General features: G+C 34.2%; 1 protein-coding gene across 1 annotated transcript; it reads left to right on the forward strand.

Annotated features, from left to right (window-relative positions):
- Positions 1-27,830, forward strand: LOC18041227. Its single transcript, XM_024183918.1, has 28 exons — positions 1-389; positions 764-831; positions 1,130-1,305; positions 1,899-1,963; positions 2,142-2,475; positions 3,895-3,961; positions 4,110-4,263; positions 4,720-4,887; positions 5,217-5,327; positions 7,019-7,228; positions 7,936-8,037; positions 8,126-8,356; positions 9,795-9,869; positions 14,512-14,592; positions 15,510-15,689; positions 15,772-15,927; positions 16,983-17,063; positions 18,598-18,609; positions 18,978-19,049; positions 21,103-21,220; positions 21,312-21,490; positions 22,657-22,738; positions 23,190-23,294; positions 23,399-23,505; positions 24,471-24,548; positions 24,701-24,796; positions 24,983-25,078; positions 27,354-27,830. The coding sequence occupies exons 2-28, from the start codon at positions 824-826 to the stop codon at positions 27,525-27,527; spliced, it is 3,318 nt and encodes a 1,105-aa protein (XP_024039686.1). The 5' UTR covers positions 1-389; positions 764-823; the 3' UTR covers positions 27,528-27,830.

Here is a 27,830-nt window from a genome sequence, read left to right on the forward strand (position 1 = left end):
TTCGGCTCCCCTTCTATCGCTATATCTGAATATGATAATAAAAAAAATCAAAAAAGACAAAAAAGTTCTCTCCAACTCGGATTTGCTGCTTGAATCTTGTGAGTAGTGAGCCTTTATCTCTCTACACTCAAGTCTCAGTCTCTCACCCCAAAGGAAACTTCGGAGAGTGATCAGATAGCCCACAGTCTCTAAAACGTACCATTTCAAATATCAGTTCGGTAGAAATCGTTATTCTCATTTTTCTTGTATTTCGGCTTTTCGCCACATCTCAATCTTTGCCTTCTCATTGACGCTTCTGCGATCTCTCATTCTCCAAACAAAGTCTCAAAAGATCCAATTCCGCCGAAACGGGCGTCGTTTAAGTCTCTCGCAATTCTGAATCTACTCTAGTACGTCTTCTTATCATTTCTCAACTTCATTTTCTTGCTCATTTGCTTCTTTACTTTTTGAATCGGCATGCTCCGTTTGGTTGCCGAGAAAGTTACTTAAACTGAATCAGTGTTTTTTTTTCTTAATTAGGAATTAGACTTTATTTTGTTGATCATTTGCTTCCTTATTCTTTTGAGTCGGCATGCTCTATTTGGTTGCTAGAGAGTTAAATCAAGAGAGTTACATTTAACCAAATCAGATGCATTTTTTTTTTCTCAATTGGAATGTGATGATATAAATTTGCTGGATCCAGTACGATTATAATATCATCTCTCAATTGATAGTTAGTGTGGCGTGTGTGATGATAGAATCTAATTTCTTTAATCATTGGCAGGTCGTGGAGGTAGCGGTCGAAGTTTACGGAATTTAGTTCTGATTCTTTCTTCAATTTACAATGGAAGAGTACGCGTCTTTCTATCAATATCTCATTCTATACTTTTGTATTAAAAAAAAAAAAACATTTTGTTGGTTTTAGCAGTGAGTTTTTCTGAAAGTGGTTTTTAGTATGGTGCTTTCAGAAATAAAATATGGAGAAGCATGAATCCAAAATGCACTTAAGTGCATCATCAGAACACTACAAAATTGACTGAAGAGTGTTTTTAACTATTTGCTAATTGCAATATGCTTATAATGGTATCGAGAATGCTCCTGAAGACAGTATTACTATAAATAATGAAATAAATGGCATTTGGTGTTTTAGGGAAGATGCCTTGGAGCTTCTACAGAGATATCGACGCGACCGACGCATTCTTTTGGATTTCATACTTTCTGGTAGCTTAATTAAGAAAGTTATAATGCCTCCTGGTGCGATTACACTTGACGATGTGGATTTAGACCAAGTCAGTGTTGATTATGTCCTTGGTTGTGCTAAAAAGGGTAATGCATGTATCTTGTTTGGAATATTATCATTTGACTACTTTAGAATTACAATATATTAAACAACTACAAGAAGTATGGTAGTCTATCATTTTACTATTATATCTTTACAAAACTTATCATTTTACTATATTTCCATTGGTACCATTAGTTGACCAGTTAGTTAACCAATAAAGTACCAATTTTACTCTTGAAAAAAAACTACACAAATAGAGATATTGGATATTAAATTCATAGGCTTATAGGGATTATTTTTAGCTACTTTATCTTTTGAATTTATAATCTTGTAATAGTTTATTTGTTTTTTTAACAAAAAAAAAATCATATAAAGAGCAAAAATGCAAAATTGGTATTTTGTTAGTCAACTAACTGGTCAAATAATAGTGCTAACGGGAAATATAGTGAAATGATATGTTTTGTAAAGATATGATAGTAAAATGATAGATCATCATATTTCTTGTAGTCATTTGATAAATTGCCATTCTTAAACTAGTCATAAGATAATAACCCATATTGTTTTAATTGCTTGAGCCATAATTGTTTGTGTTTAGTTTCTATTTTCTTAGTGACTTCATTTTTGTTTATTAATGTAGGTGGAATGCTTGAACTCTCTGAGGCTATTAGAGATTTTCATGACCACACTGATTTACCCCAAATGGTGAGTTATTGGCTACTTATTAGTATTTTAATATTAACTGTCCTAGCCCACCCTCATCATAGAGGCTTCTTATTCATGATATATTGGTTAATAAAGTCTACTTTCACTGGCACATGCATTTATTTATTTATTTTGCGTCATCTATCTGTTTAAAGATCACGTGGTATGCCTTTTCCAGAATAATGGAGGCTCAGCTGATGAATTCTTTTTGGTCACAAATCCTCAATCTTCTGGTTCACCTCCAAGAAGGGCACCACCCCCCATTACTGTTTTGACTCCACCTCCAGTTCCTGTTACAACACCACCTCCTGCTTTTGCACCATCTCCTATTGTGTCGGCTGCATCTAGGTCGGAGTCTTTTAACTCTACACAAGAAAGAGAACTAACTGTGGATGACATTGAAGATTTTGAGGATGATGATGATATTGAGGAAATTAATAGTCATCAGGTTTCAAGACGGCGTCTAAATGATGCTTCTGATCTTGTGGTGAAATTACCCTCTTTTACTACAGGTAATGACATTTAACAAAGTGTGCTTAATATGTTAATTTCTACATATGCCATAATGGAGACATAAGCAAAAGAATTGGAAGGGATTCATTATTAGCTTGCATTGTGGGTAGAAATTGGTTGTGTCATTTTCTGGAAAGGTGTTACACATGGCTGTTTTAGTTTCATTTTGTCACAGCAAAGCCTATCAGAGTATGCAAATGATACTAGAATTAACATTACTTTTAAATTTTTAGCATAACCATGTCTTAGTTATCTTGGTGATTGGATGTTTAATCCTGCTTAGTTTCTTATAATGGTGGGTGATTTTTTGGGATTCAAAACAGATTTTTGGGTGCCATTGCTATTTTTTATAGCTTTGATTCTACCCTATTGTAATACTTACATTTTTTTTTTTAAGTCACTAGACACCCCACCCAAATAAAATATATTCCCTTGTAGTTGAACCCTTGAAATTTTACATCCATCACAAGAGGCCAAACCAACTTGGCTATCCCTTGGGGATAATTTTAATACTTATATTTGAATATGATTAATTTAATTATTCATAGTTTCCTATAAACCAAGTAATTGCCTCACGACTGCACTGCTTCTTCCAGCACACTTAATCCCTGTGTCTTATGAAAGTGAGGCAGACATTCATTGTTTCTTATAAAAAAATAACTGCCTTAGTCATTGGAATGCATGAAGTAGTTCGTTTGAATAACCTCACATCTACTGTGTAATGGGTTCAAACTTGTTGGGGGCTTGATTTTTCTCCTTAATAACAAAATGCTTGTATCCTCTTACAGCATATTCAAAGGTTTACTTTCATCTATCTATAAGAATGCTAATGATCAACTGAAGCTTTCTAAAACTCGTCTCCCTCATTGGATGACTTTGAATAGTTCACTTGAAAGACAAATGTCTATACTTTTTATTTCTATTTTTGTATTGCCATCTACAAATAAGTATTCCAATGATTAACATGTCCCTTTCTTTAAATATTTCTTTCTTACTAGAAGACTTTGAATAGTCCACTGGAATTACAACATGTCAATCTCTTTGCCTTTTCTTTTTTGCTTATTTTTTAATTTTTATTTTATAAGAAATAACATCATGTAAACTCAACTGTGGATTTAAGGCTTTATGAGACTCCTTTTTTCTCCGTAACCATAAAGAGGTGAGTACCAGTATAAGAAATGTGTTTGAAAGGTTCCTGCCTTCTAAACTTAGCGGTGTTGATGATATAGGTATGCATTAATGTATTGTGAATTCTCTTTCTGAGGTTATTACATGCCTCAAAAGCCATGTTATATGGTAGTTGCCTCAAGTTATCTGATGATCTGCACGAGTAAGCTCATAAGAAGCTTGAACCGGTGTTGTGAATTAAAATGCACTAGCTAAAGCTATGGATACTTGTTTGTTTTTGCTGTTTTCAGGTATTACGGATGATGACCTTCGTGAAACTGCATATGAAGTCCTTTTGGCTTGTGCTGGGGCTGCTGGGTAAGCTTATTCATTTATATATTTTTTGCATAAAATTTTCCCATCTTACTTTTATGACATTTTCCTCTTGTCATCTCATTCTGAACTACGCTGCCTCTGTTCTTATATTTCTCTTACTTATCTTATTCATTTTCTGTTATATAAACAGTGGCCTTATCGTACCGTCTAAGGAAAAAAGGAAAGATAAAAAGTCAAAGTTGATGAAGAAGCTTGGTCGTAGTAAAAATGATAATGTTGTCACCCAATCTCAACGTGCTCCTGGTTTGGTTGGTTTGTTGGAGACCATGCGTGTTCAGATGGAGGTATTCTAATTAGTTGTTTTATTGGGAAATCTACCTCTTTGTGCCGCAATTGCTGTGGTGGCAGGGATTATTTCTGTTTAGTGGATGCATAAAATCTCAACTGTTTGTATTTTACCTTATACTGCATTCTTTCTTTACCGTAAATTTTTGGCTGCTTTGTGGATTCCTAAGCCACTAAGTAATTATTTTTTCTTTTTTCCTTAACACGTTTTCAGTGTCTTATTATGAAAAGGTTAAAATAAAAAATAAAATAAAATAACTGTTTTGCAACTAGCCCTTTAAGCAGACACCAATATATTGTTGTTATTTACTCTTAGCTATCATCTCATGCGTGTTTAAGTTGTGATTTGCTATAAATTGTGATTTTCTGGTTTTCCAAGTGTTGTGGCAATTATTTTTAATTAAAAAAAAAATTGTTGTGGCAATTTCATTTCCCATATGTACTTATGGATGCAGATTTCTGAAGCAATGGACATTAGGACAAGACAAGGTCTGCTTAATGCTCTTACAGGAAAAGTTGGAAAAAGGATGGATACCCTACTTATTCCATTGGAACTGCTATGCTGTATTTCACGCACAGAATTTTCGGACAAGAAGTCCTATATACGCTGGCAAAAAAGGCAGGTATGTCTGTATCTTATCCATTTTTATCTTTTGTCTCATTTTGCCCTATGTTCTACCTTTGGTAAAAAGAGTAATAATAGATGTCCTGAATCTTGTATCCCAAATTTCATCTGAAATGATATGTCATTAATCAAGTGGTTGATAATTCTTTATAAGATCCAAGTGAGCTAATTGATTATCTCACCAACCAATTGATGAATACTACATCATTTGGGATAATTTTTTGGGATAAACAAATTTGGGATGTGTAGCACTAGTCTGGTGGAAAACTGGATGGTGGTCATGCGTAACTCGTTTCCAAGTGACATTAATAACTTGCATGAATGCAGTTAAACATGTTGGAGGAGGGGCTTATTAATCACCCTGTTGTTGGGTTCGGGGAATCTGGGCGAAGAGTGAATGAATTGAGTATTCTTTTGGCAAAGATTGAGGAATCTGAGGTATAAATATCATGGACTTGTTTTTACAAACAGTATAAAATGCTTCTCGTGATGGAATTGAAACAATAAATTTCTTTCCTTCTCGGTTAGCCATAGAATCTCTTGTTCGAAATATATATATTTGAGTATTCATATTTAAGATTTGTCTAGTTTTTGTTTTCAAATGCTACTGAAAACTGGATATTGCATGCTTTAATTGAATGATATGAATTGGAAATTCCATACCACTCTTTCACTATATTTTTGTGTCTGCGGGCTGTTATAGCCTCTTGGTCGCATAAGGCTGAGAATCAGATGCTGAAATCGACCAAAAGCATTTATAATGCTGAACGATGCAATAAGGACATGATGCCTTTGAAACTCCAGTAGTAACAGAAACTGGCATATCCAGGGGGGAAGGGAACAAAGTAATTCTGTTTGTAGTTGTCAATAACAACTACTAATTATCCTTACCCATAAAGAACAATGTGAGTTGGTGCAGTTGAGCAGCTAGCACACACCTAAAGATTATAAATTTTCGATATCTTAGAGAAATGTCTAATTGAAGAAGCTTCTAAGCTTGTTAAACAAAGGGGACAGAAATATGAACTCTCTCATGTTAATTTAGCATTAACATGCTTGGAAGTTTCTGCAGGGCTGACTTCTCAAAGCTGGAGCTCCCACTGCTTTGAAAACTTGTTCAAGGTAGCATTGACATAGCTTTGACTGTAACCTAAAGCTGGTGAAATATGCCAATCTTATCACACCTGAGGCTTTCTGATGGAGCCATAAAAAATAACTAACTTTCACCTAATATCTCCATGCTAGAACCTTATTTCTTTCGTGCAACCATTGACCACTGTCGATTGAGAAAGGACCAAATTATGCAATAAGATCCCAAGATTGAAAGAGTTTTTCCTTTTTTTGAGAGTTTCCTTCCTCCTTTTTTTACTCTTTTCCAATCTGCTAAATATTCTTAATATGTTATTTCATTTTAATAAGAAACAAGGATCTGCCTTTGATAAAAGGATATTTCAGTACTTTTAATTTAGATATAGCTTTTAAACTTTTTTATTGCTTGATCTTCTCTTCTACCATTGATGTTGTTGACAACATGTGCTTTAATTTTTAATACTTTTCCTATCAATCCTAGTTCGAAAATGGTTAGTAGATTTTTTTCCCCCTTGTCTCCTTCAGAAAGCAGTTGAAAATTTCAATTAAATATTTTAACTTCTAAGGGTGGTCTGCATCTGGCAAAATTGTCTTGTATTAAAAATGGAAGTGACGGTCTTTCCTCCACCAGCTTTTGCTATCTTCTCTCATATGTTGCCCCATGCGTGCACTGATCCAACAATTTTTTTTTTTTTTTGTTCATCTTCTTAAGTTTATTGTTATAACATATCACCACCAAACTAACTCTAGTAATAAACAAAGTTTTGTCTTAGTTACGAGCAGTATAATTTTATAGTCTTGATTGTTTTTGTTTAACTCTTGTAATGCCCCTCCCCGCTGTTCATTATTTTCTTATATTTCCGGGCTGATCATGTATAATTCTTTTCATTACTATTTAAGTTTATGCTACCACTTTTGTTAATATGGCATTTATGACTTTAACTTTTAGCATGCATCTATTCATATGTTGGAATGTTTTAGGTGTGCTTTACCAGTGCCCTTATCTTCTTTGCATTGTTTTTTCTTCTCCTTGTTATTAGTCTCTTCCATCATCAACTGGTGAACTCCAACGAACAGAATGTCTGAGATCTCTCAGAGAGATTGCCATTCCACTTGCTGAGAGGCCAGCTCGGGGTGACTTAACTGGTGAAGTGTGCCACTGGGCAGATGGTTATCATCTAAATGTTAGACTGTATGAGAAGCTTCTTCTCAGTGTCTTTGATGTTTTAGATGAGGGGAAGCTTACAGAGGTGATTAAATTTTTCTTTAAAAGATCATGGTAGCATGATGTTGAGGAAGAACATCTCGAATTTTCAAGGATTTGGAATGTCATTTATCTTTGAGCAATTTTTGCTTGAATTTTAGACTAAAGTTTGCCAGAGTGAATGATTTATTTTGTCTAAAAATTCTTGTGATCAATAGTTGGTCATGCCAAAACTCCATTTCTTATTAGAATATTAGTAATTGCTTATGCCGTCCATTATTTATTAATACAAATACTCTTAGTTTTCTTATCAAAATATAATTGCTTATGCTAAAAGTATCCATTCTTAAAATCTTTAAGTACTGTTTCGAATTTATTATCCAGCTAGGCTATCAATCAAAGAAAAATTGTCTGGATATATAAATTTTCTTCATCATTTAGAACGAAAGAAGTTTTAGCTTGATTTTGTACATTGGGAAGGGCTTTAGCTTTGATATCGCTCTTGAATTTGTTTAACCCTCTCATGCTAAATAGTTTCCTTTTAGGAGATGCCCTCATTTTCAGTTGGTCAAAACCTTTTCACATTTTGTTAATCTTTTTTCTATCTACACAATCTTTTTAGCTTTGTATCATCCTATATGTGTCTGTCTATTATTTAAAGTAAAATCAGCAAATAGTTTGGTGAAATAAGGATTGATTCATTTTACTTGCTTGTAATTTCTTTGGAGCAACTGTAGTTTGTTTTATTTCCAGGAAGTGGAAGAAATTCTTGAGCTCTTAAAGTCGACATGGCGTGTTTTAGGAATCACGGAGACAATGCATTACACATGCTATGCATGGGTGTTATTTCGTCAGGTAATACTTTCATATGTGTTTTTTTTTTTTTTTAATCTTGATTGCAAGTATCATGAGGTCATTGAAGTCACTGTTTGTATCATCCCAGTATGTTATCACAAGTGAGCAAGGAATGTTGCAACATGCCATTGACCAGTTGAAGAAAATACCGCTGAAAGAACAACGAGGTCCACAAGAGAGGCTACACTTAAAAAGTTTACTCTCAAAAGTTGAAGCAGAAGGGGGTTCGCAGAGTTTCTCTTTCTTACGTTCTTTCTTATTACCCATCCAAAAATGGGCTGATAAACAGCTGGGTGACTACCATCTGCACTTTGCTGAGGTTGGTTTCCTGCAGACCTGTCAATTTTATGGCTTACTGATTGTGTTCGATAATAGTTCTAAATCTATGTGTTTGATCTGGCATTAGGTGTACATGTGCCTGTGCTATTAATGTTCCTAGTATGCTATCTTAAATTTAATTAATCTGCATTCTCCTATTCTTTCTAGTTATTATCACTATTGGTATTGTTATCATTGTTATTACTATTGTTATCACCACCACCACCATCATCATCCTTTCAGTTTCGAGATTTCTTGTTGTTGCAATTGGATATGTATATTTTAATTTATTTTGTTGTCTCTGAAATTAAAAAACTATTGGAGAATCTTTTGTTATAATTATGACTTCGGAAGGGTTAATTGAATTCTTTCTTTTTCATTAGTACGGAGCAAATGAACTAAGTTCTAGCAGACTAATTGTATTCAGATTAAATATGTTTCATTTGACTCCATCTCTTTAACCAAAAGGCCAAGTTTGAGCTTCATGTTACGTTTAAGGCTGTTATTGCAAATTCTACAGTTTAGAAACAAAGATTTTCCATCTGCCCGGCTAGCTGTTGTTCATTGAAAAAGACATTTCTTGAGCGTAATCAGTAGAAGTTCTCTAAAAATTTGAATTTTTGAGAACAGTTTTATAGATTTGAAAAGACCATTTTGATTTAAAACATGCTTTTCATCAATAGGTTTTGAGCTCGAACTTTAACCTCAAAGTGGCAATTTGAGTTGAGTTTGAGCTTTGTTTTGAGTCTTGATCAAACTTGACTCAAGCTAAACTTTTATCTATTTACTGGAGTTCGGTTGAATAACCAAATATCCAGCTCAGTTCGACTTGTTAGCATCCGTACTCATTAAGTCGACCAAAATCTAGAGCTAATGTATGAAACGGTTTATAACCTACAATTTTGGATACTAAGTGATAATGGAATTTGTGAAGCTACATATTTTATTTGATGACTGAGAAATGCTCATGGAGTTTTGTATTAGTTGTCTATTAAAAATTTCCTAAATTTTAGTGCCGTTAGCTTGATGATTATGTCTTAAGTAAACAATATGTTTGAGCCTTAAATATGTAATTGAACACTATTTGTGTGTCTAATAGCACAAGTGTGAGATAATGTATACCATTCTTTGTCCTTCCTATTTTATTTGAAACCTTAGGTAAATTTTAAATTATTCAATAGAATATTATCAATGATATGGGGTATATATAAACTCGATACTCATAATTCGATACTTTTATACTTTTTTTGTGATGAGAGGCTTCAACCTGTTCCATTTTTTGCGCATATGTTTTTGGATATAATCACAACTCCCAAGTTATTTATTTATTTATTGTTCATAACTTTTTAACTATCATACTTTTCTTTCGTGTGCCTTTTTAAGGCCATCTTCCTAGTTATGCTATGTAGAATTATAATCGCCTTCATGAATCTTTGTAGTGCCCAGTGATGATGGAAAATGTAGTATCAGTCGCAATGCTTGCTCGAAGGCTTCTGTTGGAAGAACCTGAAATGGTATGTCGACCATACTTCTTTCTGGACATGTTATATACCTGCTGTTAATTGCTTCTTTTTTTTTTTTTGGTTTTCTTTTGCTTTTTGTTTTCTTTTGCTCGGAAACAAGATAAGTATATTAGATGTAGGGAATATACATAGAGGAGGGACAAGAAGCCCATAAAGACAAAAATCCCCAAGCCCAAGGACTGTAAATCCTGTAAGATCAAAATTCTAACCAATGAAATTACACCATAGGTGCTTCCCAATTAATCAAAATAAAGAAGGACAAATCTTTAAACTCCGGAGAGATAGAAGTCCATAGAAAAGCCCAGAATTTAACTATGTCCCAAAGAAACATGTAATCCTCCATCACTTTGTTCTAAAAGATTCTTAAGTTTCTTTTAATCCATAGAACCCAAAATATAGACATAAGTGCACAATCTCAAAATTTTTTTAAGGAGAACAGAAAAGCTTGTTGCAGGTGCTGCCCAACTCAATTTAAAAGTCTAACCAGCTTGGACCATAAGAAGAAAGCAGCTGGGCAGTGAAGAAATAAGTGGTCAATACTTTCCAAAGCATTTTTACACAAGACACACCAATCCGAGGATAAAGCATACTTGGTCTTCTCTTCTGTTTTACATCATTAGTAGTAATCTTCCTTTGAGCAACAGCCCATACCATCATATTCACCTTTGAGGAAACTTTAGCTTTCCAAATCACGGGGTGCAAAAATATGGCTTGTGTCATCTATAAGACTGAGAAAGTATGATTTGGTAGAAAAGATTCCTGATATTTCTATAGTCCTAGCTCTCTTATCTTCTTTTATGCTATGAATATGAACTCCCTCTGAAATCCCAAGCAAATCAGAACTGTGTTGAAGCTCTCTGTGATTGAAGTTTCTAATGAATCTGAAGTCCCAACTCCACTGCATTGATGAAAACCTCACCATACTAGCTATAGATCAATTATGACCTAAGGAAAGACCATACGACTGAGGAAAAGACTCACTAGGCGTTCTCTTTCCCACCCTAACATCCTTCCAGAATCTAATTTACTGTCCATTACCTATAACTAACTTAAAATTTGACAAAAAACCAGCTTTACCCTTTGATATATTTACCCAAGGGCATCTCCCGTCCTTTTTTAACATCAACAGTGTCCCACCCATTTTCATGCATGCCATACTTACTTTTATTGACCAGATGCTAAAAAAAAGTTAACTTCCAAAGGGAATGTCCATGGCCACTTACCGAGCAAGGCTCTATTTCTTTTAACCAAATTACCCAACCCTAAACCTCCCTCACAAATAGGTTGAGTCACTGTTCTCAACTTCACACCAAATGATCCCTTTTTCTCTCCCCAACTCCTTCCAACAAAAAAATCCCGCGTAGCCTTCTCTATTCTTTTAGCAACTGAAATAGGAATGTGAAAAAGAGACATAAAGTAAGTTGGCAGACTAGACAACTGATTCAATCAATGTTAACCTCCCTAGTCCCTCTTCTAGAGAGACAAGCTTTTCTTCTACCCATCCAATCTCTTCTCAACTTTTTCTAACACAGGAGCCAAAATTCCACAGCTGCGGGATTCCCTCTTAGAGGTAATCCTAAGTATTTCAAAGGTCAATCTCCACTCACACCCCACTTACGAAACAAAGTCAAGCAAATTGTTCTCAGAGATATTAACACCAGAAAAAGAGCTCTTTTTCAAATTTACTCACAACCCAGAAACTGCCCAAAATAAAAAGTCAACCCTTTAAGAAGGTTGGTAAACTTTTCCTCAACACCAGAGTGAAAAAAGATTGTATCATCAGCAAACTGAAGGTGAGAAACCATTACTTTGTCCTTCCCAATCACAAATCCTTCAATTAATCTAACATCCTGAGCCCTCTCCATCAATCTGCACAGAACATCTACCACCAAAGTAAAAAGAAAAGGAGAAAGAGGGTCCCCCTGATAAGGCCTCTAGAAGCTTGAATTTTGCCCCTCGGTCTTCCATTGAGAAAAATTGAAAAGCTAACTAATTGAAGACAACCTATCAGCCAGTGTCTGCATCTTTGTCCAAATCCTTTGGCTTCCATCACAATGTCTAAAAAATCCCAAACTACGTGGTTGCAAGCTTTCTCAAAATCAATTTTAAAATCAAGACCAGATTTTCTAGATTTTCCATAGTCCTCCACAGTTTCGTTGGCAACTAAGATAGCATCCAAAATCTGTTGATCTCTTACAAAAGCACCGTGAGCAGTAGAAACAGTCTCCCCTAACACCTCTGTGTGTCTTAAAGAAAACACTTTGGCAATGATCATATGAAGACTAGTCACCAAACTAATATGTCTGATATCACTTAACCTCGCTGGCTCATTCCTTTTCAGAATAAGGCGTATGAATGTAGAATTAGTAACTAAGTTCACAACACCAGAATTGTAAAAATCTTCAAACAAATCTTGCTTCAAAATATCCCAACAATCCTAATACACTGCCAAGGAGACCCATCAGGAGCAGGAGATTTATCTCTGCAACAATCTTGGACACCCTTCTTTATTTCATCCCCTTCAAATGGTCTCTCCCACCACAAAGCCTTCAATTCAGAAATAGAACAACAATTTAACCCTTGAAACCCTGGCCTGTTGACCTAATCTTTGGAATAAAAATTCTTGAAAAAAGTCTCTTTTTCAATGTTCTCATCTTCCACAAACAGAGTACGTGTCTAGGGTTGGCAAATTAAGGGCTTGGGCCTGGGCTTCAAACAGTAGATAAGAAGTGTAAGGCTGGGCCCGGGCCTGGGCCGGGCTTGGGCCTTTATTTATTTTTTCAATTTTTTTTTAAATTGTTGTAAACTTGAAATGAGTTAATAATAATTAAGTTGTTATAATCAACAATGAATTAAGGAAAATAAATATTTCGAAATAAAACAATAAATAAAGTAAATAAAAGTTTAAAAATTTAATTTTTTTAGTACTGGATTCTTTAATTCAAGCACTCTTTCAACTAATTAACACTTAAAAGAGAGTTTAGTATTATAATTTTAAGTTTTTTTATTCATTATTGATATATAAATTAGGAATTTAAGCTTACTTTTTTTTTCCATTTTTTTTCAAATTTCAATTTATTATTCTAATTTATAATTTTTTTTTTAAAAAATAGAGAGCTTGGGTTTGGCCCGGGCTTTTTTTCCTAAGTCCTTGTCCAGGCCCTCATGTGCGAAGCCCAGGCCAAAGCCCGTGGGAATGGGCTGGGCATTTTTGCCATCCCTATCTGGTATCCCTCTCTTTGGCCCATTGAATTTCAGTTTTTTGTCTCCACATGATGTTCTCTTTAAAGACTGCATGATCAAACTGGTTTTCTACATCATTCCTCTCTTTTCTTAATTCCTCATTCAACCTCCCCTCAGTTTCCAAATTATCCAATTCCAAAATTCTATCAAGGAACATCTGTTTTTCCCTTCAACATCTCCAAAAGTTTCTTTGTTCCAGCCATTGATATGGCATTTTACCAAATTCAACTTCCTCATAAATTTATAACCTGCCTAGTCAGTAACTGAAGTCTCTTCCCACCATTTTCTATAGCAACCTTTAAAAGAATGGTGTTGAAGCCAAACATTCTCAAATCTAATAGGGATAGGACCCCACTTTTTGAAATTGGTATCCATCCAGATAGGCCGATAGTCAAAGGCCACCCTAGCCAAGGCCTTTTACCTGAAAGAAGGAAAAGAAATCTTCCCACCCATTAGAGAACAAAAACCTGTCCATCCTGCAACAAATTGATTCTTCTCTCAAGTTAGACCAGGTAAAGGAAACATTGACCAGCCTGGATCCTTTAATTCAGCATCTCTGATGAAACTTTTGATGATCTTCATGCTGGTATTCTCCCTTACCCCAGTTGATTTTTCAGATGGAAACCGAACAACGTTGAAATCTCCCCTCACACAACAGTAAGTCAGTAAGGACTACAAGGCCACAGAGACCAGCTAACACTAGCCAAAAATCTGTCCTTTCCTTAGGTCTGCAAGGACCATAAACACTAGACAGCCACCACTCACTGCCATTATACCTCTCAATTTTAATGGGAATAGAGAACTCCCCCATTAGTCAATCAACAATGTCAACTGCTTTTCTATTCCAAATCATTGCCAAGCCACCTGATTTCCCGGAGGATGGTGCAAAGATCCATTCCTTAAATATAGTACCAAAAGTGCTGCCTACTTCCTTTTTACCAAGCATTTTTTGCTTGGTTTCTTGAATCATAAAAATATCTGGCTTTATTCTCTTCATAACATCTTTTATAATCCCTCTCTTTCTAACATCACCCAACCGTCTGATGTTCCAAGAGACAATCTTCATAAATTACTGTATATCCTTCATTACGTGTCTAAAATAATTATTGAATTCTGCAAGTTTATTCTTTGGTGGAGAAGCAAAGATTTTGCAGATCATAGCATCTTTACTTCTGGAATTTTTGTTTAATGAGTGTTGACCTTGTTACATAATTGTTGGATGGTGTTGGCAGATGAGTGTGGTTGTTTCAAGTTTTTTTGCTGTTTTGATTTCTTCCGTGGGCTTTTAGTCCAATTTGTTGTATCTATCTTTCCTAAAAAGAAAAGTGTTCTACTTGTTCCATAGTTATATCTTTACATTGTTGACTCACACTATTAACATTTTCTGCAGGCAATGCAATCGGTGTCTGTCACAGACCGAGATCAAATCGAATTGAACATCTTTTCATCCATTAAGAATTCATTTGCAAGGGTAAATCTTATCGTCAATGTTGGTGGATTATATTAATTGATAAGTTCGATTTATTTTAACTGCATGAAATTATGTTCAAAAGCCACATCATCATAGTATTCTTATTATTTAGAGTAAACTTCAATTTATCCCCTACTTAGAATAACAATATCATAGTATTCTTATTATTTAGAGTAAACTTCAATTTATCCCCTACTTAGAATAATAATATCAATTTACCCCTCAAAAATGTGAAAACATTAAATTACCCCCATTTACAGTTAAGACAACCAAAAACAATTCATCAATGCAACCCCATTTCCCCTCATCTTTTGAACAATAATGGGGTAAATTGAGGTCTTCATATTTTTGGGATTAAATTGAAGATTGTCATTGTAGTTGAGGGGTAAAAGGAAGTTTGCCCTACTATTTATTATGAATTATTTCTCATTTTCGCTCATGTAACACGTGTGCCAAAATTTAGGGTGTATATATATTTTTATATGCTTAGTTGTAATCGGTTATATTTCACACAAAAAAAAAAAAAAGTTAATAGGAGAAGGAAGCATGTTACGTTTCTGTCTCTTCTATCTGTTGTCCTATCTTAGTTCCATTGTCAACTAGTTATATTTGCAATCAATGTTACAAATATTGTCTCAAACCCGGAAACTTAACCGAGGTGATTAATGACTATTATGATTTTTAAGAAACCAAAAAACTCATTGTTGTACAAAGCTGAATCACATCAAAAAATCACCCTAAAAATGCTTCCAGTTGAGGTGAATAAAGAAAATGCCTGTACAGTCGTCCAATACATATTTTATGCAATACAAAAATGCCCAATATTTTTATTTTCAGATTTCCTGTAGTCTTAGTTATGCAACAATGAGAGGTCGAATTGATTTCCCTCATATTCTGATGTTCACTTTTCAGTGCAGATTCTGCAGGTTGTTGATAAATCAGAAATCCATGAACATCCTTTGGCTTTGCTTGCAGAAGAGACCAAAAAACTTCTAAAAAGAGATTCAAGCATCTTCATGCCTATTTTATCTAAGAGGCATCCACAAGCTACTATTGTTTCTGCCTCACTTCTTCACAAGCTATATGGGAACAAGTTGGTAAGCTAGTTTATAATTGTCATTTGGGTTCATACAAGCATATATCATTAATTTGCTGATCTTAACGAACTTTCATCCTCAGAAACCTTTTAGTGATGGTGCCGAACATTTGACTGAGGATGTGGCATCTGTATTTCCAGCTGCTGATAGCCTTGAGCAGTATATAATATCACTTATCACATCCACATGCGAAGAGGAGACTGCAGCTGTCTACTGCAGAAAATTAATGCCATACCAGGTAAGACAAGACGATGTAATTGCATGTAAGGTTTTTTATTCATTGTTTCTCTTTTCTTCTTCTTTTCTATAAATATGAAGTAAAGTATACTTTCAAATCCTGGAACTAGAGAATAGCTGTATTTCATGGGAAAGGAATTTTGGATCTGTTGAGCTAAAGTTTAAAAAAGAAAAAGGAAAGAAAAACCAGTAGTGGTAATATGCTGTCCCATAACTTGATGTTATTTGGGCATAAAGGCCATCACATCTCGAGTGGCTTGTTTGGAATACATATGTGTGTATGGCATAAAACAAGATGCTTAATGATTTTTCAATGGTATGCTTTTTACTCTTTTCACAGGGTTCTGTGCTGAATCTTCTAGCTTTAGATTGGACCAATCTGCACCTTGGATCGGTTTGATTTCTAATTATGACTAGAGGACATGGATCAAACCAATGCATGCATAGTAAAATTAAAAACGGATTTTTTTTTCACCCTTTCTGCATCGATACCCTCATTAAAATTTATAGAATCATAGCATTGCTAGTATACCTATGGTAGGGAATGCTGTAGACCCCAAAATTCTAATGATAGGCGACCACAATAAATGCTCATCTCTAGGCTGTTTACCATTGCTAGGGAATGAATGCTTTATTTGTAGTTATATCAAATGAATACATGTTTTAGGGGACCTCCTTTGAATCTTATGGTTCAATGTTTTCTTTGGTATGCTATGGTTGGTGTAGCCAACTCTCTCACAATTTCTGCTTTATCTCAAGATACCATTTTTCAACATCCAACTTCTCATTTCTATGTTTTTGTTCGCTAAATAGAAATTGTTTCAACATCCTAGTTTTCATATTTACGTAAATACAAAATATTGGATGTTTTTGTGATAGGAAAGTTCTAGTTTTTTGCTTGGTGGAAATCTGGTCCACTTCACATTATTGATCGGTCATCTTTAATAAAATGATGATAATTGAGTAAATAAAAATATCAGTGACTCTAAAGCAGCCCCAGAATGAAGGAGGCACAAGAAAAGCTCCAAGCTTTAAGCCCTTTTACATTTTGTCAAGATTGAGTCTATATCTGGAACATTGGTACTGCGTTGGATCAATTCCCAGCTTGGAAGAATTTTAAGATTAGTCTTAAAACTTATTAGTTGCAGAAGTCCACTAGGATGAATAAACTGATTTTTGTTGTCCCATAAACAATGCCCTTTTCTCTAATCCTGTCATCTTCAAATATATGATCATTTCTTTCCTATCAGATCACGCACAAAGGAGCAATGACAGCACACTTAGAACCTCAATTTTTTTTTTTCTTTTCCCAAAAGGATAATTAATTTCCACAAGCTGTTTCAAACTTTCTTGATGTAACAGCAATGGAGAGTGATTGAGAGACAAATAAATGAACTTAGAAAATATACGAAAATGTATCTAGGAGGGATGGGCAGTTTTGGTACCTGAAACTTCTCTGTCTACTGGTTTATGATACTCTCATTTGTTTGTAGCAGAGATGTTTTAGTAATTGAACACATTACACAGTCCTAGCTCTCTTTTTGGTGATTTGGCAAGAAAGAAATAGCCGTATTTTTTGTAGTGGAAAAAGAGCAAGATATTAATGGATTATGGGACAGGATTCGATTCTTTTCTTCTATTTGAGGGTCAACTTCCAAAGATTTTCAAGATTCCTCATTCTTTTTCATTTCAGCTTGATTGCAATGCAGTTTTGGGTTAATTTTTTTGGTTTGAATTCTTATTCCTGTTTCTTGGGTTTCTTTTTTCAAAGTTTTGTATAGCTTTAGTGTTCTTCACTGTTGGAAGATTTTAGTTTGTGGACCTCTGGTTCACTTACGTAATATTTATTCCATTCTAATATTCTATAAAAGGTTCTCTGTTTGTTATTTTAAAAAAAGAAAGAAAAATGATGTACACATTAGAGAGGAGTTTCCTTTTAAATGATCAGCTTTCAAAGTGGATCGTTTTGTCCATTTTGAAGGGAGGGCATTTGTTGCTTTCCCATGTGAAAGTGCACTAACTTGAGCATTAATTGAAATTAATAATCTGCATAACCTTCCTTGTGCACTGCTTTTTCTTTAAGCTGTTATAATTTATTTCCATTTGGATGCAGTCAACACTATTAGGCAACATGAACCCTCTATGCTTTGCTACAAGTACGCTGATCAGAATATAAATTTTTCATTGAAACTTTTGTGATATTTGTCAGTCACGATGTAAGATAGCAAGACTACCTTTGTAGCTTAAATTTATTTTGAGCAGGCTCTATTTTCTTGTTTGAGTCATATTTGGTTGCTTATTTGTTGTTTTCCTTATTTGTGTTCATCGGAAGTAGATTCTTTGGTTAGGCATTTTGCCACTATAAATAGGGCCTTAGTCTTCAGTATTGAATTACACTTTGAATGAATGATATGATGATGATTGAAAAAAGTTTTTTATATTACCTCTTTATTTCTTCTGAATTTTCTCTCCTTTCTCTCAATCTTTTTTCCCCCTTCTTTCACTTTCTATTTGTTTATCATGCACAAACTTTATTGTCGAAGCCCACATTTGTTATGCTACTGTGGAATACACACTCAAAATAGTCTCTTGAAAGTTTCAAACTTAAACATACTATTTTCTTTCCCTTTGGGCCAATGGCCAGCCACAGTCCAATCACCAGCATTTGTACACAAAACAAGAAGTATTGCTATTAGAACTTATTGATCTACAAGTTTGCCTGAAGGCCAACAACCAACCAAGCTTTATTTTGTCTCCACAAATGATTTCTCTGTGGTTATGGTACATTGTAAGATGTCAAAATTGAACACTGATTTTATTGGTAATCAAAGTGAGTTTGAATCTCTCACTTTATAATCTCTCCTTTGGAATTGAGCAAATGTATGTGTGCTGTTCAATTTGCTCAAATTTATTTCAGTGATCCATTCTGCAATTTAGACTTAAAATTGATGGTTTTGCAATAACATATTCCAATTGTAATTTTAATATACTTTTTGGTGTTCTGCAGCTTTTTCATTAATTATATTGCTTTTTTTAATAATTTTTTTGCAGCGTTGGGACCCAATCTCGCCTCAACAGCGGCATGCGAGTTCTATTGTTGAAGTTTATAGGATTGTTGAGGAGGTATGAGGAGTTGTTTGTTTGTGTTCTTATTGCCTATTTTCATCACATTGTCTTGCAAATGACATAATTTGTACGGATTTTTATTGGTTTCTTTTTCCTTAATACACCATTGTAGTTGTGGAAGGTATTATCAGTACAAGGCACGATGCTGAGAACATTGAATGGCTACTATAATATGGAACATATACCCTTGATGATGATAACTTTGTTCAACCAACCAGTTGCCAGAAGATCAAGGCAGTTATTTCCTAGAGGATATTATCTCTAATTTTTAGAGGGATTCGTAGCTTAAAAACTCTACCCAAAACTTGAAAACCTGACTTAAAATTTAGCGCACACAAAACTTGAAATCTGGTCTTTCTAAAAGTCAATCCCGATTTTAGGATGGTTAGAAATACATGGTCCTTATTCTTTTTCATGTCTCACTTTGTTACCTCTCATGGGGACCAATAAAGGAGATATCTACTCAAAACCATTATTATGTTCCAAGAACACTGGAGTAATACTCTATAATACTACTGAAGATAACCTAGCATAAAAATTAAATCAAACACTATTATAAACAACCCCCCACCTTCCTCGTCTTTCCCTCTTGGAGAAATATAAAGAAGAAGAAGAGGAGAGGGGGGGGGGGTGTGGGAAGAACAAGACTCAACGGTAGCGCACATGATCATCTTCAGAAAGGAGTCCTTGACACACACACAGAGAAATCCTCATGCAGTGCCTTTACAGATGTGGCTGAAGATCTTAGCTTAAAAACTCTACCCAAAACCTGAAACCTAACTTAAAATTTAGCCACACACAAAACTTGAAATCTGGTCTTTCTAGAAGTAAATCCCGGTTTTAGGATGGTTAGAAATACATGGTCCTTATTCTTTTTCATGTCTCCCTTTGTTACCTGTCATGCAAATATTTTTTTCTCCCTCTAATATTCTAGATTTTAGATTTGCATGTATATGGTAGAAACTAGACAAACTTGGTGTCAAACACTTTAATTACTCAACAAACAAGGTTGATTTGAAAATGTAACAACCTAAGGGGAGCTTTAGGAATTTAGATTGTATCCTGCTCATTTTTGTATTGGGTTGGGGCAGTCTCTTTTGAATTAAGTCAGACTTTTGGGGAATATTACTGTTTTGTATAGCTTTGACTGATTTTGGGTGGATACCTGGTTCTTCATATCAATATAAATATTCATAGTTTTCTTGTAAAAATAAATAAATAAATTGAACTTCAGGTGCTATTAACTTTGAAAGACTACATATTTATGATATAGACAATAGTTGATAACACCGACAATGAATGTAGTGTTTTTTTTTTTTTTTTTTTTTTGAGTTAGCTAGTTTGAGATCTGAGTTCCAGAAAAATGTTCAGCTGGCTATTAATTGCATTTTGGATTGGTCTTATTAATGTGAAATGCTACGTAATTTAGATGTGTGATACATTACTGCACTCTTTTTTCTAAAAATGAATGTTTGGTACTGAATAAGTTATGATAATTAAGTTTCTTATAAAATGTGAGGGGCCAAATATTATATTGTAACTGCAGACTAGAAAAAAATGAGAATTTTTTCAAATGCAAATTGTTTACGAACTCAAAAATAGTAAACCGTGATTTTCTTCCCTTTTTCAGCCATATTGCCTGATGTTATCTTCATTTATCATTATAGATTCCTAAATTAAATCTTTCCTTGAATGACTAATAACTTATTCATTATCAAACATTTTATGTGTGCCACCAAATAGGTTATTTTCCAATTTATAACTAATAACTTTAGAAGGCACAACATTGTATGTTGTTATTAACTTATTTTAGGATTATTCAACCAATTATGAAGGATTGTCTCAATCAACATACAAGTCAAATTTACACCAAAATTTGATCAGACTCCTTTACTTCAATTGCAGAATCTTTTAGTGGAGGTTCAGAATCTGACTGTTTTAAGAAGTTATTTACTAGAATTGGCTTTGATATTTTAACTCTACCAACATATCTCTTAGTCCAGTATGTCAGCTGTACTATTTATTTCTTTGTGAATGATTTTTATTGCAGACAGTTGATCAGTTTTTTGCTCTTCAAGTTCCAATGAGGTCTACTGAATTAAATGCACTGTTCCGCGGCATTGATAATGCCTTTCAAGTGTATGCAAACCATGTTACTGATAAGTTGGGTATGTTCTTTATATGCACTCTCTAAGTCGATAGATTATGTTTGATCCTTTTCCACAGAGACTTACACTTCCACTATGGGATATCATGTAGGGAGCAAGGAGGATTTAGTCCCACCTGAACCTGTCCTCACGAGATACAGGAAGGAAGCTGGAATAAAGGCATTTGTGAAGAAGGAAATACTTGACCCTAGGATTTCTGAGGAAAGAAGGTCAAGTGAAATTAACATCTTGACTACAGCTGCTCTCTGTGTTCAGTTAAATACACTACATGTGAGTGTTCTAACCTCACCTTTTATATTTTTTATTTTTTTGAGAAAAGTTAAATGTTTGTATAATACTTACGTTGCCTTTCTTTATTTCCTTTGGGTGGGGTATTTTATTTATTTATTGCTGTTCTAGTGAATTTCTGAAGTTTATGATTAGCATAGCCAATTCAGAAGTTGAAATATTAGAGTTCAACATTCAATTTTTTATGCCAGTTGTTAGTTCTTCCCACAGCTGAAGAAATTGTTTTCTTTGAAGGTGAAGACACATATAACAATGATAATGAGCAATTGTAATCTCAGTTTCCACTTTCAAAAAGTTCAGATTGTGCTAAAATTACAGACTTTTACCATACTGCATTCTACATTTTCCATATTCAGATAACAATATCAAGCTGGTACATAGTCAAACCCAGAAATGGCAGCTTCCAACTTTGTCATGGGTGAAACTGCAAAAAGACTAAACATGTGCTTGATTATTCAAGGACGAACATCTTTATGTCCTTGAGTCCCAAAATTTACTTGTATTACATCAGTTTTCTTCTGGTTTCTTAAAAGCAATTGGGCCTTCCCACCTATAACTTAAGCTTTTACCTTAGATTTCCTGAAGAATTTTTCGAGTCTGCACTTGGAATTGACAGTTAAATGTTTCCTAGAGTGGTTGCATTAGGATTTAGTGTGGCCTATAAGAGCTTGAAAGATTTTGTTGGGCTCTTATCTAATAGCTTAAACTTTTAGGTCAATCGGTAATTTAGCACGGCGTAAGAGTCAGCTTGACCAAGTGATTTCTAATTGAATAAGCTGTAATAAGTTGTGTGATTTGTTTGTCAAGTCTTTGGTAGTTGTCTTTTGGTTCACGTGCAAATGCATGTCAAGGGAGTTCTAGAAATTGAATACCCATTTCGGCCCTCACCTAGTCGCTTGAGCTTTGGGCCAAACAGTAACTTAACATGCTGATAGTGTTGGTTTTGGTTCAGACCTCATAATAGCCATAAAGATTAAAGATCATTGCACACTGATTTCCATCCATTATAAAAAATTTGCTAATGACTTATTGTTTCAATAAATTCAAAACAATTATAACTATTCTAGTAATGCATTTTATTTAAAAACTTATTTGTAGATATCTGTAGCTTAGTTATTGCTGATACAAATTATTTGTGCCATTAACAGTATGCAATTAGTCAACTGAATAAGTTGGAAGATAGCATTTTGGAGCGCTGGACAAGGAAAAAGCCCCATGAAAATTTTCTCAGTATGTATCTCTAAACTTTTGATCATTGTTTTAAATCATCCTAGTTATTTGAGTTTGGTTAAATCACATAACCATCTTGATAAGGGTATGTATAACCATAATGGCCTTTTGCAAAGTTTCCTTGTCTCTCTGAGCTGATGCTCAAAATAATAATGGGGCATAGCTTGATCTTGGCTGATGAAACTTCTGAAGTAATTATCATCGTGGTTTTTGGGCTGACAAATCATTTCTCAGATAATTATCTTATGATTTTGACTGCCTTTTGGTGATGCAGAACTTTGCATAAAATCTGCATTGCATCTGTCTTGATAACAAATTTATATGTTCTTTATAGCTTACCTAAATAATTGATGGATTGCCCTGATTATTCTCTGTTGGAAAAGTTGTACACGTTGGTCTCCTCAAAAGTTTTAACCATTACAAATTCTCCCACTGGTCCTTTTGTTGACAGAGAAATTAGTGGAGGAGAAATCTAAAAGTTTCACTAAGAATGACACATTTGATGGCAGTAGAAAGGATATAAATGCTGCTATTGACCGGATTTGCGAGTTTACTGGTACATTTGTTTATTTTTTACATTTAGTCTTATTCTTAGCATCACAAGTCTAATTTCTTGGGAAAAAAGCTTGTTCACTGGTATACCTTTTGCTTGTTGCACAGGTACTAAAATTATCTTTTGGGATTTGAGGGAGCCATTTATTGACAACTTGTATAAACCTAGTGTTTCCAAATCTAGGTTGGAATCATTAATTGAACCGCTGGATGTGGTAAGAAATGTGTGTGCTGTAAGAAATACATGTGACTACTGGCTACTGTCTTGATACTGCCCTATTTTCCTTTGTGTAGCATAAGAGCACAAAAGAAAGCATGGGACTTTAAAATTTATCCTGCTGAAGTATTATACTGCTCTCTATTAAGAAACATTAGTATTTAATCTTGAAAATGTAGGTCTCCAAGCAACACAATTTGCCTACGGTTGCTTTCTTGAATTACTGTAATTTCTTGGTCACCTGCAGCCTGAGTTACATATGATTTTGAAAATGCTAGAGGTGTAGTTTTGGACTTCCACCAATTTGCATGGTAGCAACATGAGTGCCAAGACATGAATTCTTTTTGGTGCAATAGTATTCAATTTAGTAATATATGCATAGGCAACATCTTTTACTGTGAAAAATATGGTATCTATACTGTGTTTGGTAATTTTAAACTGTCGTTACTATTTTACACTTGGACTGGAGCACTATTGTTGTCAATCTACCTGCTAGGGCTGTTGGTGCTAAATTAAAGGAAATTTTGTTGTTGGCACATGATTAATTCTAAAATCTTTAGCTAATAGATAAGGTTTGAACAAATATTTCAACCCAATGGATCTCTTCATATGTGCGACCAAATACAATACTTGGCGTGTAGATCCACCAAATACACTCAAAGAAACATGGATCTAAATACAAATGCACGTATGGATTGAACTCTGCACTATACCTTATTAACAGCACGCGGATTTATCAATGATTGAAACTCACTGTGTTAGACAGGTTCTGAATCTGATATGACTGTTGAGGAAAAAAAAAAATCTGATATGAATGTTGAGAAACCTCTAATCTATAAAGTTTAAGCCAATAGAAATGGTCTATAATTCTCTGGGTCAATCATATGATCATGTGCATTTATTAAAACTAGTATATTCTATTGAAATTAAGGTTGGGGCTAACTGCCATTCATACTGTTTCAGGAACTAAGTAAATTATGTGATGTTATTGTGGAGCCGCTAAGGGATCGCGTTGTAACTGGTCTACTTCAAGCATCCCTGGTCTGTTCCTTCCTTCACTTACAAAATTGAAAAGATTGTTGGAAGTATACATTATGGTGCTATATTCATGTATTTATTTTTATTAATTATATACATTCTACATTCATGCATTTATTTTTATTAATTATATATATTCTACATATATTTTTCAGGATGGTTTACTCCGTGTGCTATTAAATGGTGGCCCATTTCGCGTCTTCTTCCCCAGTGATGCAAAACAGCTAGAAGAAGACTTAGAGATCTTAAAGGTATTTGCAGATGGCCTCTTGTCAGATATAAATAATTGGGAGTTCAGGGTTCTTGTGTATTATAAAGATGTAGTCTCATTTAAAAGAAATCTTCATAAGCTGCTTTTAGAGATATGCTGAAAATTGAGTCTTTGCCCTCTTGAAAATGCTTTTAAGTATGATTTAATGTCACACTTAATTTTATAGGAATTCTTTATTTCTGGAGGAGATGGGCTTCCAAGAGGAGTAGTAGAGAATCAAGTAGCACGTGCTCGGCATGTAGTAAAGCTGCATGGCTATGAGGTTAGTTATTACATCTTCATTGTGAATGTTTAAGGGAACCGAAGTGATGCAAGACCAGTTAGGCTTCTTTAGGAGTTATGTTTATTTTTCCTTATTTCTGTTTAATTTAGGTTTTATTTAGCTTGTTTGAATCGTGTTTTGTAATTTATTTGGGTTAGACTTGGTTTCCTTTGTTTGTGTTGGAGTAGGATTCCTATTTCGTTACTAGAGGTAGAATTTTTTCCCCCTGTTGTTTAGGATTTAGGTAAATTTCAATTTACTCCCTAAATAAATTGTCATACTTCAACTTAACCCCCAAATTATTGAAAACATCAATATGCCCTCATATACAGTTCAAGTTTTTCATTAATGCAACCCCGTTTGCCCTAATCTTTTGAACGGTATATGGGGGTGGGTTGATGTTTTCAAATTTCAATAGTTTGGGTGGTAAACTGAAGTGTGTCAATTTACAAAGGGGGAATCAAAATTTACCCGTGATGTGGACCATTATTGCCTTATTTTCAGCTTTTAGTTGATAGACTTTGCATGAATTGATGATTATTGTAACTGTTTTCTGATACCAAAATCTCCATGATCTGGTAAGGGGTGTTGGCTTAACTCTGTTTTCGAGTTTGTCTTTGTTGTTAGATCTTATATTCCTCTACTTACAACTGATCCGTATTCTATTGTATAGAACTCTTTGTGATCTCAAGGGGTTCTTTTTTTGTTCACTATTTGTACATGTATTTCTTCCTAATACATGTTTCTTTGTTTTTTATCACAAAAAAATATAAAAATAAAATAAAAATAAAAAATAAAAACACTCCACAATCTGAAGTGTTAATTCGTGAGAACTATCATAATTTTTTTTGTTAATTTATCAAGTTATTTGATGGTTATGGTGAGTCACACAATTTAAACTAGCTGGCACGACCGATAACCTTTACTGTGGTTGAACTTATCCTCTCTCCTTTATTCTTAAAGGGAGATGTTCCCCTTGGTTGCAATTTTGCAAAATCTGGTGGCAATAATATTCAGACTCATCGAAGATAAAACATGTAAAGAAGAAGAGTCCTTTTTCCATGAAGTTTCTTGTTCTGTGTTCTAGAAATGCAGTCGTGCATAGAAATAATTTATTCCTTTTTTGTTGGTTACATAGAATTGATAATACATTTTCCGCTAGGACATTATGCAGTTCATTTAGTAGAATAACTACTGAAGAATAAGCCTGTAATTAGTCCAGTATCGTGGTAGGGTGAGGAAAAAATAAAAATCCATTTTTCCTACATAGAGCTTCTTGGTTTTACAACTAAAAAAAGGGTGTCATGAAGAAAATGCATTATTCCAGAAAGTTTGTATTTGATGAGGCTGTTGATCAATGAAAAGTCATCACTTTCACTAAAAAGGAAAAAAAATGAGGTTATTAGGATTTTATAATGGTTTTCTGAAGAGTATATTATGCATTTAATCCAATATATTATTAGGGAAGTAAATTTAGCGTTTGGGTTCGAGGTGTTATTGTTGTTAACCCTCTATTAATGTGGGATGAAATCACGGGATATCAAGTGTATGAGTTGTAAATATTCGCTACCAGGTAGAGGTATTTTACCATAAGCTTTAGTTGTGCTTAAAGTTAAGTAGAAGAAAGCAATCCAAAATATCATTATATGTTTGAAATTTTAACTTGGGTTAATTTTGGATTACTCCCGTGAAATGACAATCTTTAAAATATTCTTCAAACTATTATATACATCAATTTACCCTCCTTCGGTTCAGAGGATAAAAAAAAATTCATCAACACACCCCACTTTTGCCCTTATCTTTTGAACAAAAATGGAGGGAGTTGAGATTTACAATAGTTTTGGGATTATTTTAAAGATTGTTATTTTAAGGAGGAGGTAATACGAAATCAACTCTTTTAACTTAATGGAGCATTTATTGTGAATCTCTTATTTCAACCCTGTTTTGCACGGTTTAATTTACCGTGTGCTGTCAGGGTCTATATGGTATTGAAGTGTTGTAGCTTGGAAAACCTTATCTTTAAAACCATTACCTGCCAGACACTATCAACTTTTATTTCATAGTTAGAGTCTCCTTACTAGAAGTTATGATGAAAAAATTATTTCCTGCAGTTATAGTAACATTACTAGATGAAGTCTAGATCGTGCCTCAGTTGTCACAGAACTGAATCTTCATATTCTTTTGTTGGAATATCAACAAGCTTTACAACCCTATAAATTTTGAGAACTATTTGCAGCTTAGAGTTTTCGCCATGCTAATCAATAATCATTTGCAGACGCGGGAGTTGATTGATGATTTGAGATCTGGAAGTTCTCAAGATATGCTGGGTACGAGAGGCAAATTAGGTGCTGACAGCGAAACCCTGTTGAGAATACTATGCCACAGGAGTGATTCAGAGGCCTCCCATTTTCTCAAGAAACAATACAAGATACCCAAGTCTTCATCTTAGAGGTAATCGTGCCAAAGAAAGAAGTGGAAGGTAAATTTGTATCTTTAACTTGTGTGAATATACACTCTCAGTCCAACAGAAAGTAATTCTATTTTTCGACAAGATTTTGTCTTGAAGTACCTTTAAACATTTGTTTTATTCAGTTTTAATTTTGGTTTTTGCATTTGTACAATATGTAAGAAATTTTTCTAGTTCATCTTCAAAGTGTTTGTGCAATATGAATAGACAATTGTCATCGAAGATCTTTCTGAATCCAATGTGTAGACTACCAAGCAAGTTTGCAGCACGTTGCTATTGTTAAAG

Source organism: Citrus clementina, unplaced genomic scaffold, assembly GCF_000493195.1.
Source record: "Citrus clementina cultivar Clemenules unplaced genomic scaffold, Citrus_clementina_v1.0 scaffold_5, whole genome shotgun sequence".
Lineage (NCBI taxonomy): Eukaryota > Viridiplantae > Streptophyta > Magnoliopsida > Sapindales > Rutaceae > Citrus > Citrus x clementina.

Coding starts and splice junctions, on each gene's coding strand:
- LOC18041227 (XM_024183918.1), top strand. Junction 3,962..4,109: donor GCTTGTGCTGGGGCTGCTGG/GTAAGCTTATTC, acceptor TTATATAAACAG/TGGCCTTATCGTACCGTCTA. Junction 8,357..9,794: donor ACCATCTGCACTTTGCTGAG/GTTGGTTTCCTG, acceptor GAATCTTTGTAG/TGCCCAGTGATGATGGAAAA.